An 11,291-nucleotide genomic window follows, 5' to 3' on the forward strand; every position below is an offset into this window, starting at 1 on the left:
AATTGGAGATGGATGAGAACGGGATCTTGCACAGAAAAACAGCACACAGAAAACAGTTGGTCCTACCAGAAATACACAAAAATACTGTACTAAATGAGCTACATGATGAAATGGGCCATCAAGGTGTAGAGAGAACATTGTCACTGATGTGGGACCGGTTTTACTGGCCCTATATGCAACAGGAAGTGGAGGATTATGTGACCAGAAGGTGTGTTTGCATAAAACAGAAGCCGTGTCATGAGAGCAGAGCACCACTGACTAAAATTGTCACTACGCAACCATTGGGTTATGAATACATCCTTGTAGTCATTGACCATTTCACACGCTTCGCCCAAGCGTATGCCACAACTTCCAAATCAGGTAAAACGGCAAAAGACAAAGACAAAATCTTTATTGACTATGCTTTAAGATTTGGCTTTCCAGCACGAATACATCATGATCAAGGTGCTGAATTTGAAAATCATCTGTTTGCACAACTGAGAAACTACTGTGGAGTTGCTGGGTCCAGGACTACTCCCTACCATCCCCAAGGGAATGGACAAGTGGAGCGGTTTAATAGGACACTACTCCAGATGCTGAAAACACTCTCAGAGAGTCAGAAAACTAACTGGAAGGACTCGCTTAACAAACTGATTTATGCCTATAATTGTACCCGCAGTGAGGTAACTGGATTTTCCCCTTTTTACTTGTTATACGGACGCTCCCCACGATTGCCAATCGACATGCTGTTCAGCTTGACCTCAGAACAAGGAGATGGCAATCATCATGACTACATGGTAAAATGGAAACAAGGCATGGAAGAAGCATATGAGATCACCAGAGAAAATGCTCATAAAGCAGCTGTAAGAAGTAAAAAACATTATGACAGCAAGGTGAAGAGCTCAGTATTACAGCCAGGTGATCATGTTTTAATAAGGAACATGACACCTCGAGGAGGTCCAGGCAAGCTGAGGAACCACTGGGAGGATGTGGTTCACACAGTCGTTCGTCAGGTCAGCAGAGATATCCCAGTTTATGAACTCAGACCTGAGAAAGCAAAAGGGAGATCAAGGATATTGCATCGCAATCTTCTTCTGCCATGTGACCATCTGCCTGTTGAAACTGAAGTGTGACCACGAACAAGAAAAAGAGCTGTGGAGACAAGTGAGGAAGTGGAACAAGCTGAGGAAGAGGATGACGATGATGAGTATTATCCAGTGTCATCTCAGCAGCCATTTGAGCCACTTTACCCTCAGACACTGAATCCTATGAGCACTGATGAACCAGCCAAACACCTTCAAACAGTGGAAAACATGTCATCTGAGCCAGAGAATGAACATGAAGTACTGAACCAATGTGAACAACTACCTGACCAAGAGGAAAATTATGTCGAGGAACCATCAGTGGAGGAACCCGTTCCTGCACCTGTTCCAGACAAACACAGCAGGACCTTTGAGCAAGAGCATCAGCGACCGAGTAGAGAGCGCAAACCACCAAAGATCTTCACATATGATCGGCTTGGTTCACCAGCTTGTTATAACCTGAGAACACCATCACATCATACACACTTCATGGTTCCACGGACTGTTCAGGCATACTGCCACTGATAACTGTATGGACTTGAGTGAAAAGAAACATTGTGATCACACACGAAACACATTATTGAACAGAGACAATGTACTTACACTCCACACCAACCACAAGTAAATGGACTGTTTAACACAGAATTCATATTCAAAGTGACTTTTGGACATTGAACTGATTCATATTGTGCTTGCAACTAAATGGACTTTGTTCACAAGCCAGCAGCAGACTGTGTTAATGTAACTGCATGGACACTGTAATTCATACAGATTGTATGAGAACACTGAAAGACTTTGGGTAATAACCCACACTAAAGAATGTATGAAAAGAGTTCCAGCTTGTGAAACTATTCTTGTAGAGTACATATAAGGTACAAGAAACAGTTATAGTATGCAATGGTTTATTGTATGTGGTTTTCGTGATAATAATGGTCATAACTCCACGTTTGTGCTAAATGTTAAACATTTGGATGTTGAGGACAACATCTATTCTGAGGGGGAGTATGTGGTGGATCATAAATTTGATTAGTTTTGAAGTTGTACATCTCTGTTCCTTACATTTCATGTCATGCCCTTATTAATGTTTTATTTGTTGCTTTGACTGTTTTCGAATAGAATATGCAGTGGGAATATAGAGGGAGATAAGTAGTGAAAGTTTTGCCTGGGTTGATTGTGCGTCGATCCATTGTTAATGCCTCAGGGCTCCAGTAGGTGGGTTCGCACGCCTCCTCCTTCACTCAATACAGACGAGTGAGAGTGAGAGCTGTGTGTCTGTGCCGTTCTTTCACCTCTCCTCACTATCTCACTATTTCCCCTGTTTAAGGTAACTGCCATGCACAGATCTGTATAAATGTGTGTTACCGTTGATTATTATGTTGTTATCACTGTTCATTGTAGCGAAAGATGTGAATTGCTGACTATTCTGAGAAGTTCCAGTTAATCTGTGTTGCTGTGTATGCTAGTTTTCGCTATTACTCCGCCATATTGTGTGAAGATTTTTCTGGTACTATCTGTATAAGTTAACTACTGAAAGACCTGCAGTACTTAAAGTGTTATTTCTTTGCTGTGGAAAGTTAGTGACTGTGTCAGCTAACATGTGCAAGTTAACAAGATGTTTTTGCCTAATGCTACAGTTCATGTTATCTAAAGTATTCTCATCAGCTAATGCAGCGAACAATAGTGACTTAGTTTGGACACAGTTGTCCTGAGACTGAGTGCATCCATAAGAATATTGTTTTGGTTGTACTGCTTGTGAAACTCAATACAGACGAGTGAGAGTGAGAGCTGTGTGTCTGTGCCGTTCTTTCACCTCTCCTCACTATTTCCCCTGTTTAAGGGCACAACATTTGCACACATGTTTTTTTGAAATTCTATATGCGAAAAGTGAGCGCGAGAGCCCTCGGTGCGCCTGCTTGCTGCTGAAGTCAAAGTAAACTTTATTGTCATCTCCGCTACATACAGTCCAGCATATAGAGAGACGAGACGACGAGGCTCCAGTTACAGCAGTGCAAGAAAACAAACAATAAATATTAGAAGAGTAAGAAAATAAATATAACTTTAGGACCAGGAGTAAAGGGATCAATAACAATTTAACATTTATAATTTAGAGTTTGATGATTTAAAGTCTCACACACAACCCATCGAAAGGGGAGTGGGGGGGAGCTGCTGCTTCCAAATAGAGCATATTTCATCCATAATGTTGTAAATCCAAGCCCATTATGTATTCATGATTTGAATCCTGGGTTGTGTGAAATCCCAGAAATACACCTTAGACAAAGTGAATCTGTGAACTAAGGTGTAGGTCTATTAGGTTATGTTGTGGCGATCCTCGGGTTGGGGGATTTGTGTTCATACTGGAGTGCGAAATTAAAACCAATGGAAGATGGACAAGAAAAGTTCAAAGCCATCAGGTGCTCAGTTTAGAAAAAAGAGAAAAGAAGAGGAGGAGAAACGAGCAAAAGATGCAGGTAAGCAGATGTGTGATTGGATAATGGCAGGTCATCCTGAAACAATCAGAATCAGAATACTTTATTAATCCCTAAGGAAATTATGTGGGTTACAGTTGCTCCAAGAAGAAATGGTAAAAATAGCAACAGTAACAGACTAAACTCCAAACAATACATTATGTTACAGATTTTAATATTAATTAGTCATTGTCAGTTGTTGATTTGACCTGTTCTCATTGTATGACGAATTATGATGGCTGTTTGGTAGCTGGTTGCATACTATGCATATTCTCTCTGTCTTCATATGTGTCTCTGCCTTAATATGTTTTATGTGTGTGTGTGTGGGGGGGGCGCGCCAGAGAGAGTGTTCACCCGGGGCGCCAAACAGGCTAGGACCGCCACTGACCATCACGTTAATCTAGCTAAGTGTAAACAGCAGTAAATACTAAATATTGAATGTTGTTGTGTAGCAAGCAGGACCGACAGCGCACAATGTGCTTGGAAATCGCAGCCAATAAAGGTGTAGTTTATGTCTATGAACAGTGAACACCTGTGTTCACACCTGTGTGGATCAGCGTGCTTGTATTCAAAAGGTTTCCCCATGTAATGATCTGCTAGAGGGTGTAGAGAGCCATAGCCCTGTCCCCCAGGGCATGAAGCAGGCATGAAGGAGATCCAGGCTCCAGACATCCAGAGGCCCCAGAGTGCGAGAGCCCAAGGAGGACCACCGGAGGGGCATCCGTGCCACCCTCCTGGGAAGAGCTGAGGAGAGCCCCAGATGAGGGGTCACCCAGTAGCCACGGAGCAGAAGCCAGAGGGGGCTGCATTGGCGTACCCGCCGGCTCTGCCGGCAGCCAGTTGTGCCAGAGTGAATCGAGCCGCAGGCCCAGAGGCCGGAGGCTCGAGGGCCCCCTTTGCCCCGGAAGAGGCCTGACCGGGCAACAGGCACCAGGCCCCGCCAAGTAGTCACCGGGAGTGAGCTGGTACATACCTGAGCGCCCAGCTCCGGACACCAAGAACCACCAACGCACCGACCCCTGAGGGCATCAGTTACCGGCAGGGAGTGTGGTGAGAGGAGATAGGCCTTTGGAGGGCCTGAGAGTTCCCAGAGAGGTGGAGTGTCAGACCCGACCTGACATATAGACACAGACAAACTCTGTACATAAGATGTAAGGGTGGTGGCCACAATTCAGAGATGGTCCTGGTGTTTCACTGGGATGCTCTCTCCACATTGCAATGTGTTTATTAAACCCACTTCAAATCAAGCTCACTGGGTGTGTTGCAGGTTATTGTTAAAATTTCCATAACAATGTGTTAGTAGATTTAATGCATTTTCTGTTTGTGTGTGTGATTTTGTGTGCCTCTCCTTCTTGCAGTGTTTCAGACACTTTTCAATTCTCCACTCAAAGGCAGTCGGTTTTCCTCCCCAGGTTCCTTAGCCCAATTTGATCTCCCACACTAAACAACAGCATTCTTCCATGTCTCCTCCCCCTCCTTCCACTGTAGTCTCGTCTCCCCCCCTTGCAGCAGTCCATTGCAGTCAGTTGTCTTCAGCTTTGTCCTGTGTAATCCCACTGTCTCTGTCTGTTTGGTCATGCAACATGCAGCACCTGTATAAAAAAGGCCAAAGCAGACTGTACTTCCTCAGGAGCAGCACAGCACAGAAGGACTCATCCAGGCTGGAAAAACGAATCAGGAAGGCTGGCTCTGTGGTCGGCATGAAGCTGGACACTTTGGTGACAGTGGCAGAGAAAAGGGCATTAAAGAAACTGCTGGACATTATGGACAATGCTGGGCATCCTCTGCACACGGTGGTAAATAATCAGAGGAGCCTGTTCAGCGACAGGTTGCTTCTCCCAAAGACAAGAACCAACAGGCTTAAAAACTCCTTTGTCCCACACGCCATCAAACTCCTCGTTGGAGGGGAGAGGGAGGGGAAACAGGAGGACAAAGGAGGGCGGGAACCACTGAGCTGTAGTGCTTTTTTTTTCAACTGTGCAATATTTGCAGTATTTTTTATATTCAATCTTTTTGTGGGGCAAATAATATTGACACCAGTCATTTTGTGTTTTTCTGAAATTATTCTGTTATTGTGTACAAAATATTAAAAAAATAAGCTATAGGGAAATCCTCTAGTTGAAAATCCTGTTTAAAAAAAGCACTTGGGACAATTGTGTTGGTGACAGCTTTTGCTATAATATCAATAATATTTATATGAATATGGGATACTGTTACATGTTTGCATACTTTTGTGGAATATGGAGACACTCCTGGCATTATATGAGCAAAGTGAGACTCATTTTTTAGGGTTGGTGGAGATGAGTGTGAAGATCCAAACAATCCCTGTCAGTGATGGAGAAGCTTTGATGAAAATATTTGGTAAAAAGTTCACCAGCATGAAGGAAATGAAGTTTCAAACTTTCCTTAGGAGGACCCCAGCACGCCTGCTTAAAGAAAAGTAAGTGTGCCGATGTGGATGCTTGCAGCGACTGCTGTATAGAGGCCATCCTGGTACACATGAAACACATCAGAGTCATAATTGTTATTTTAGTCACGTGTTTGTTTATTATCCTTATTGTTTTATCTGGGACTGTTTGCAGACATCTCAGAGAGAGGAGACACCAGCATCTGAACAGAGACTCAAACCAGCAACCTGCAGCTCCCTGCTTGGCTGCTCCAGTTTTCTCCTCACTCATGTTGCCCACCAGTGATTTCTAGTTGCCCACCCACACAGCAGGCTAGAATATTGGTTGGTTCCTTTGTTTAAAAGGCCAAAATGAATCAAGGGAGAACGAGAAGAGGATCAGCGAGTGCTTCACCATACAATACAGTACAGCTGATTAACCTGCAAGAAGAATTTCAAATGATACAGGCTGAAAATGTCAAATTAAAAGAAGAGGCAGAAAAATCAAGAGGAGAAGCTAAAAATTCAAAGTTTGAAACTGAAGTAGTATTGCAGGAATTACTGCATGTGGGTCTCAAACTTAAAGGAGAGAAAATAGGAAAACAACAGGCAGAAAACGAGAATGAAAACATGAAGAAAGAACTGTTGGAAGCTCAAAAAGCATTGGAGGAAGAGAAAACCACAGCACAAGAAGCCAAAAATAAATATCAAACTGCAAAGGAGGAGGCAGGAAATGTGATACAGGAATTACAGGAGGTGCAGGAAGCTTTTGAAGAGGGAAAAAGGAAAATGCAGTTGGCAACACAAGAAGCTGCAAATGTAATGGCTGAAGCTGAAACACTAAGGAAGGAAATACTGCATGTGAAGCAACAACTTGAAGAGGAGAAAAAACGTAAACACGAGGCAGAAAATGAGATTGAAAATATGAAGAAAGAATTGTTGGAAGCTCAAAAAGTGTTGGAGGAAGAGAAAATTGAGGTGAAGGTATTGAAGAAAGAAATGACCGGCTCTGCGGTGACCAAGAAAGACTGCAAAGACGCACTTAAAGAAATACGAAAGCACAAAAAGGAAGCTAAAGAGCTCCTCAAACACAAAGTGAAACTGGCCAAACAGCAGCTGAAAGAAACATTTAAAGATGCCGAGGAGCAGCTCAACAAAACCTTCAAAGAACTGAAGGCAAAAGAAAAGCAAGCCGAGGACAGGAGGGGATTCTGGAGCAGACTGCTGAGACAGAACTGACCCAGCAGCATCAAGTTTGAGGACATCAATAGTTTCTTCCCCCTCTCTCCACCTTTCTTTCACCCCATCCTTCTTCTTGGGACCTTTGTTTGTTTTTTAAAAACTCTAATCTAAATACATGTACTGAAATACACAAATAAAATTGCCATAACTTGACCTCATGTTGCCTGCTTCTTTTCTTGTGTGTCTGTGGATGTAAAACAGTAACACACTTCCTGCTCTGTGTGTCTTTAATTGTAAATAAATGCAATATGTTTTCATTTTAAAATGCAGTGCAAAAAACTTCTGCTCTAAATCAAAGCAAAAAGCTTTTTTTTTGCCTGTTGTGGACGTTTTCCATTCAAATAAAGCCTGCAGACGAGCGGTGAGCGGTAGCTAACATTCTTTAATCAAACACACAAAGAACAGACAACCAAGCTTGATGAAGTCCCTGCATGACCGCGGGACAGACGGTCAGCAGAGTCTCCCTGAGCCTAGCATGGCTCTCAGTTAAATACCTTCTCCAGGAACAAAAGGCAGTACACAGCTGTTTCACACCTTAAGGTTCACACTCCCTTGCTACCTCCCAGAGTCCTCGAAGACACAAAAGACTCTTCCTGTGGAGTTGTCTGCTTCCCCCAACTTCCTTACTACACCCCCACCATTTGTCTTACTGTATGAGTGTGAGACATGTTAAAATCCAGTGGCACCAAGGCATCATACAATAAAATAATGTGATTAATACACAAGTAAAAGAAATTCCTATACATGCCCCTTCCTGATTTCTTATGTTTTAACATGTTTGTTACACTTACATGTTTCCAATTTCAAATGTTAACACAGATGTTCAGAGTAAATACAGATTGTAGTTTTTTAAATGATGATTTCATTTAGTTTGGGGAAACAGCTCTCCAACTTTACCTCATGTAGAAAAAGTCATTTCCTTCTAAACCTAATAAGTGGTTTTGTCATCTAGCAAGAACTGCAATCGAGCATTTGCAATAACTGGTGATGAGTGTTTTACAGCGCTGTGGAGGAAATTTGGTCCTCTCTTCTTTGCAGAATTGTTTTCATTCGGCCACTTTGGAGGGTTTTCCAGCATAGGCTGAGTTTTTAAGGTCATGCACTGTAAGAAGTCATCTATAGAATTTACCCAATAAATCTGAGGGAACAATTTGCATTGACTTTTTTGTGGTAGATTTAGTTCAATATATTGTGTAAATAATATAGCTTCAATAAAAAGCTATGAAATACTTAATTAAATTGGGTAAAATTTACCCCATATTTATGTATACATTCAACAGCTACTTACTCATTGAAATTAGGTAAAATTATCTCTTGTTTGCTAGTTGGTAATACCTGATAATTACTAATAAAATTTATTATCAGTTGATAAACATTACCTATTCATATCAGGTAAAATGTACCCCCCCCCCAAAAAAAAAAAAAAAAAGATATTCAAATGGTTCATCATCTCAATGTTTTTATTCCATAAAAACACAGAATAAAGTGCAACACAACAGCTAATGCAGACAACACTTTCAAAGGCCACTTAGTCCATTTTAAAAGCCAAAAGCACAGAAACTCTACAAGGTTGTTTCTGTGCATGTACGTTATCAAACATATGTATAGATAGAACAGAACACTATCACCAACATTCAATAGTTTCTGTGCTTGCTGTCAGAAGAAAAATTACAGCTCCATCAAGCTATGTCTGGACAAAAGATCCTCTGGGAACAAGAGGGGAAATGTGTGTGCATTGCATAAGCTTATTTTTGAGGTCGTGGACCTTGTTCAGTAGTTTCGCCCCGTCAAGTTCCAAAAACAGTTTTTCAAAAGTGTCAAATGTGTTCTTCAGCTCCTTCGGATATTTGAGGTTGAGGGCATATATCAGTCCCATCAGCAGTACACATGCCTTTGTTCGGCTTCCACATCCCTCCATCACTTGGTTTCCCTCAATCACAATGAACACATCTGATGGATCCTCCTCAGCCATGATGTTGTGGATCACGATCACCTTCATCATATTGTCTGTGTAATCCTCACATTCCTACGTGTTAAAAAGAAAGAAAGAAAAAGCATACACACGTTTTATTTTATTTAAGATGCTTTTTCAATATATTTCAGTTGATCTAAAGAGGGGAGTGGAAAGAAGATGAATGGAGAAGGGGAGAACAGGGGATAGGAGAGGACAGGAGAGAAGAACATTAGGATCCCTTGAGTTAATAAGTAATCTGTTATCAATATGACAAACCTGGCAGTCATGAAAAAGATCTTCTTGTCTTTCCCCGAGGTAGCTAATGAGGCAGCAGATAAGGAGATCCCTTTTCTTCTCAATGCTCTGTGTCTGTAGGGAGATACAATTTAGTGAAAAGACTAAGTCGAGTGATTTACATACATTAAGACTGAATTACTTAAAAACAAAAACATGGCTGATGCCTCTCTCCAGCTTTCAACAGGTGAGAGGCTGGGTACACCCTGGACAGTCAATCACAAGGCAACATAGAGACAGACAGGATAAACAACCATGCACGCACACACTCAAACCTAAGGTCAATTTGGAGAGACCAATTAACCTAACAGCCATGTTTTCTGACTGTGGGAGGAAGCCGGAGTACCCGGGGGAACCCACACATGCACAGGGAGAACATGCAAACTCCATGCATAAAGACCCTGGGCCAGGATTTGAACCCAGGACCTTCGTGCTACCCACTGCAGCCCTCCATAATTACATATTTGTGAAAAAAGTCAAATAACATACGTCATTCAAAGTGTCCAGCAGAGGTCTCATCTTGGAACCAGCAGCTCCTCCTTTGGCAGGCATAAGCTGCAAAAGACCTGGTGTGTACTCATCAAGTTTCAGCATGAATGTCTCCACCAAAGAAACTGTGGTGATGCGTCTGAACTCTTCGATGATCTAAGAAGTAAGGGGACAAAAAAAATGACATTTCAAATGACAGACCAGATCTCATAGTTATAACATGAATGTTTTTTGGTGGGAAGGAAAAGTTATCACACATACTCACCTGAGCCTCAGTGAATAATGCTGGCCACCTTTCTTTTAACTCACCCACAGAGGGGCAGAGGCTGACCACTTCAAGTCTTCGGCTAGAGAACGTTTTATTCATTTTGTCTGCAATTATCTTTGCGTTGTTTTTCTTTGTTATTTCATAAATTAATTCCAGCCTCTCTTTCTCCAGTGTCTCTTGGGTTTCTCCAGTAGGATGCGGAGGGAGATAATTAACCTCTGTTTTTTTTTTTTTCGCTTTTTTACATTCTTTGATGGCACTGCATCAGCTGGATGCTTCCTTTTTAAGGCATTAATTTCAATTTCCAGGTAAGAAAATTTTCGAGATCTTAGCTTGGCACGGTAATTGTGCATCTTGTTTTTTATACGCTGCCACCAGCCATATAAGCCGGCAAATGATCCTGGCTCCTTAAGACACGGAAACTTTGAAACCAAGGCTTCAGCCATTGAGAGGATCTGCTGATTGGTTGGGTAAGCAGTGTACGAAAAAATTACTTTTGCAAGGTCTTGCATTCTTGCTGATTTAACACTGGCATCCATGAAAGGTCTTCCAGTGTTGCGATATGAGTTGTTTGCCTCAGCGAGGATTAGTTGTATGTCTCGGGAAAACTCCGGTACTTGAAATGGCACTGGCCACGCAGCAGGGCGACATGAATCAGGGAGAATGATGGTGTCACTGGAACTTGACGATGCGCAGTCGGACACCTGTGAGGGTGCATCATGATTGGCAGGGCAGATGTCCGTTTCAGTAGTACTTGCAGGATGGGTGCTCACTGAAGTCGAAGAGTTCAATGCAGACGATGATCCTGATTCACATACTGGTTGTAAGTCAAGGGTGATTACTGGCTCTTTAAGGATGACTTTAACAGTGGCCTTGTCATACAAGTCAGCAGTCGAGATGACACTGAAAAACTGATTGTCAAAGTCTTTGTCTTGGTATAGCAGTCCAAATTCCCCATGCAACTGGGAAGTTTCAGTAATTATGGAAACAAGATCTTCCACTGTATGACCTCTCCTCTAAGAAGGTACATGTAATGTCTACAGTGATTAGACATACTTAATAAAACAGTGTGGGGCACAGAGTATTGTTGTGCATCAGTGTGGAACATGTCAGTAACACTGAGGGTTACACA

The 11,291-nt window shown here is 42.2% G+C and overlaps 1 protein-coding gene and 1 pseudogene across 1 annotated transcript; one reads left to right on the forward strand and one right to left on the reverse strand.

The window, feature by feature from the left end:
* Positions 1-517: 517 nt before the first annotated feature.
* LOC146386046 (uncharacterized) lies at positions 518-1,797 on the forward strand (annotated as a pseudogene).
* A 6,803-nt stretch (positions 1,798-8,600) lies between these two features.
* On the reverse strand, positions 8,601-10,373 carry LOC146386047 (uncharacterized). Its single transcript, XM_084930042.1, has 4 exons — positions 10,157-10,373; positions 9,892-10,047; positions 9,385-9,477; positions 8,601-9,180 (listed from the first exon to the last, which is right to left on the reverse strand). The coding sequence occupies exons 1-4, from the start codon at positions 10,256-10,258 to the stop codon at positions 8,839-8,841; spliced, it is 693 nt and encodes a 230-aa protein (XP_084786168.1). The 5' UTR covers positions 10,259-10,373; the 3' UTR covers positions 8,601-8,838.
* Between the last annotated feature and the right edge of the window lie 918 nt (positions 10,374-11,291).

This window comes from Perissodus microlepis, chromosome 6 (assembly GCF_051167445.1).
Source record: "Perissodus microlepis isolate ML-2025 ecotype Zambia chromosome 6, ASM5116744v1, whole genome shotgun sequence".
Classification (NCBI taxonomy): Eukaryota; Metazoa; Chordata; class Actinopteri; order Cichliformes; family Cichlidae; genus Perissodus; species Perissodus microlepis.

Excerpts from the sequence above, each read along its gene's own strand:
- LOC146386047 (XM_084930042.1), bottom strand. The coding sequence starts at position 10,258 with ATGAATAAAACGTTCTCTAGCCGAAGACTTGAAGTGGTCAGCCTCTGC. Across the intron at positions 10,048-10,156 it reads CATTATTCACTGAGGCTCAG|ATCATCGAAGAGTTCAGACG; the intron begins GTGAGTATGTGT and ends CTTACTTCTTAG. Across the intron at positions 9,181-9,384 it reads ATCTTTTTCATGACTGCCAG|GAATGTGAGGATTACACAGA; the intron begins GTTTGTCATATT and ends TTTAACACGTAG.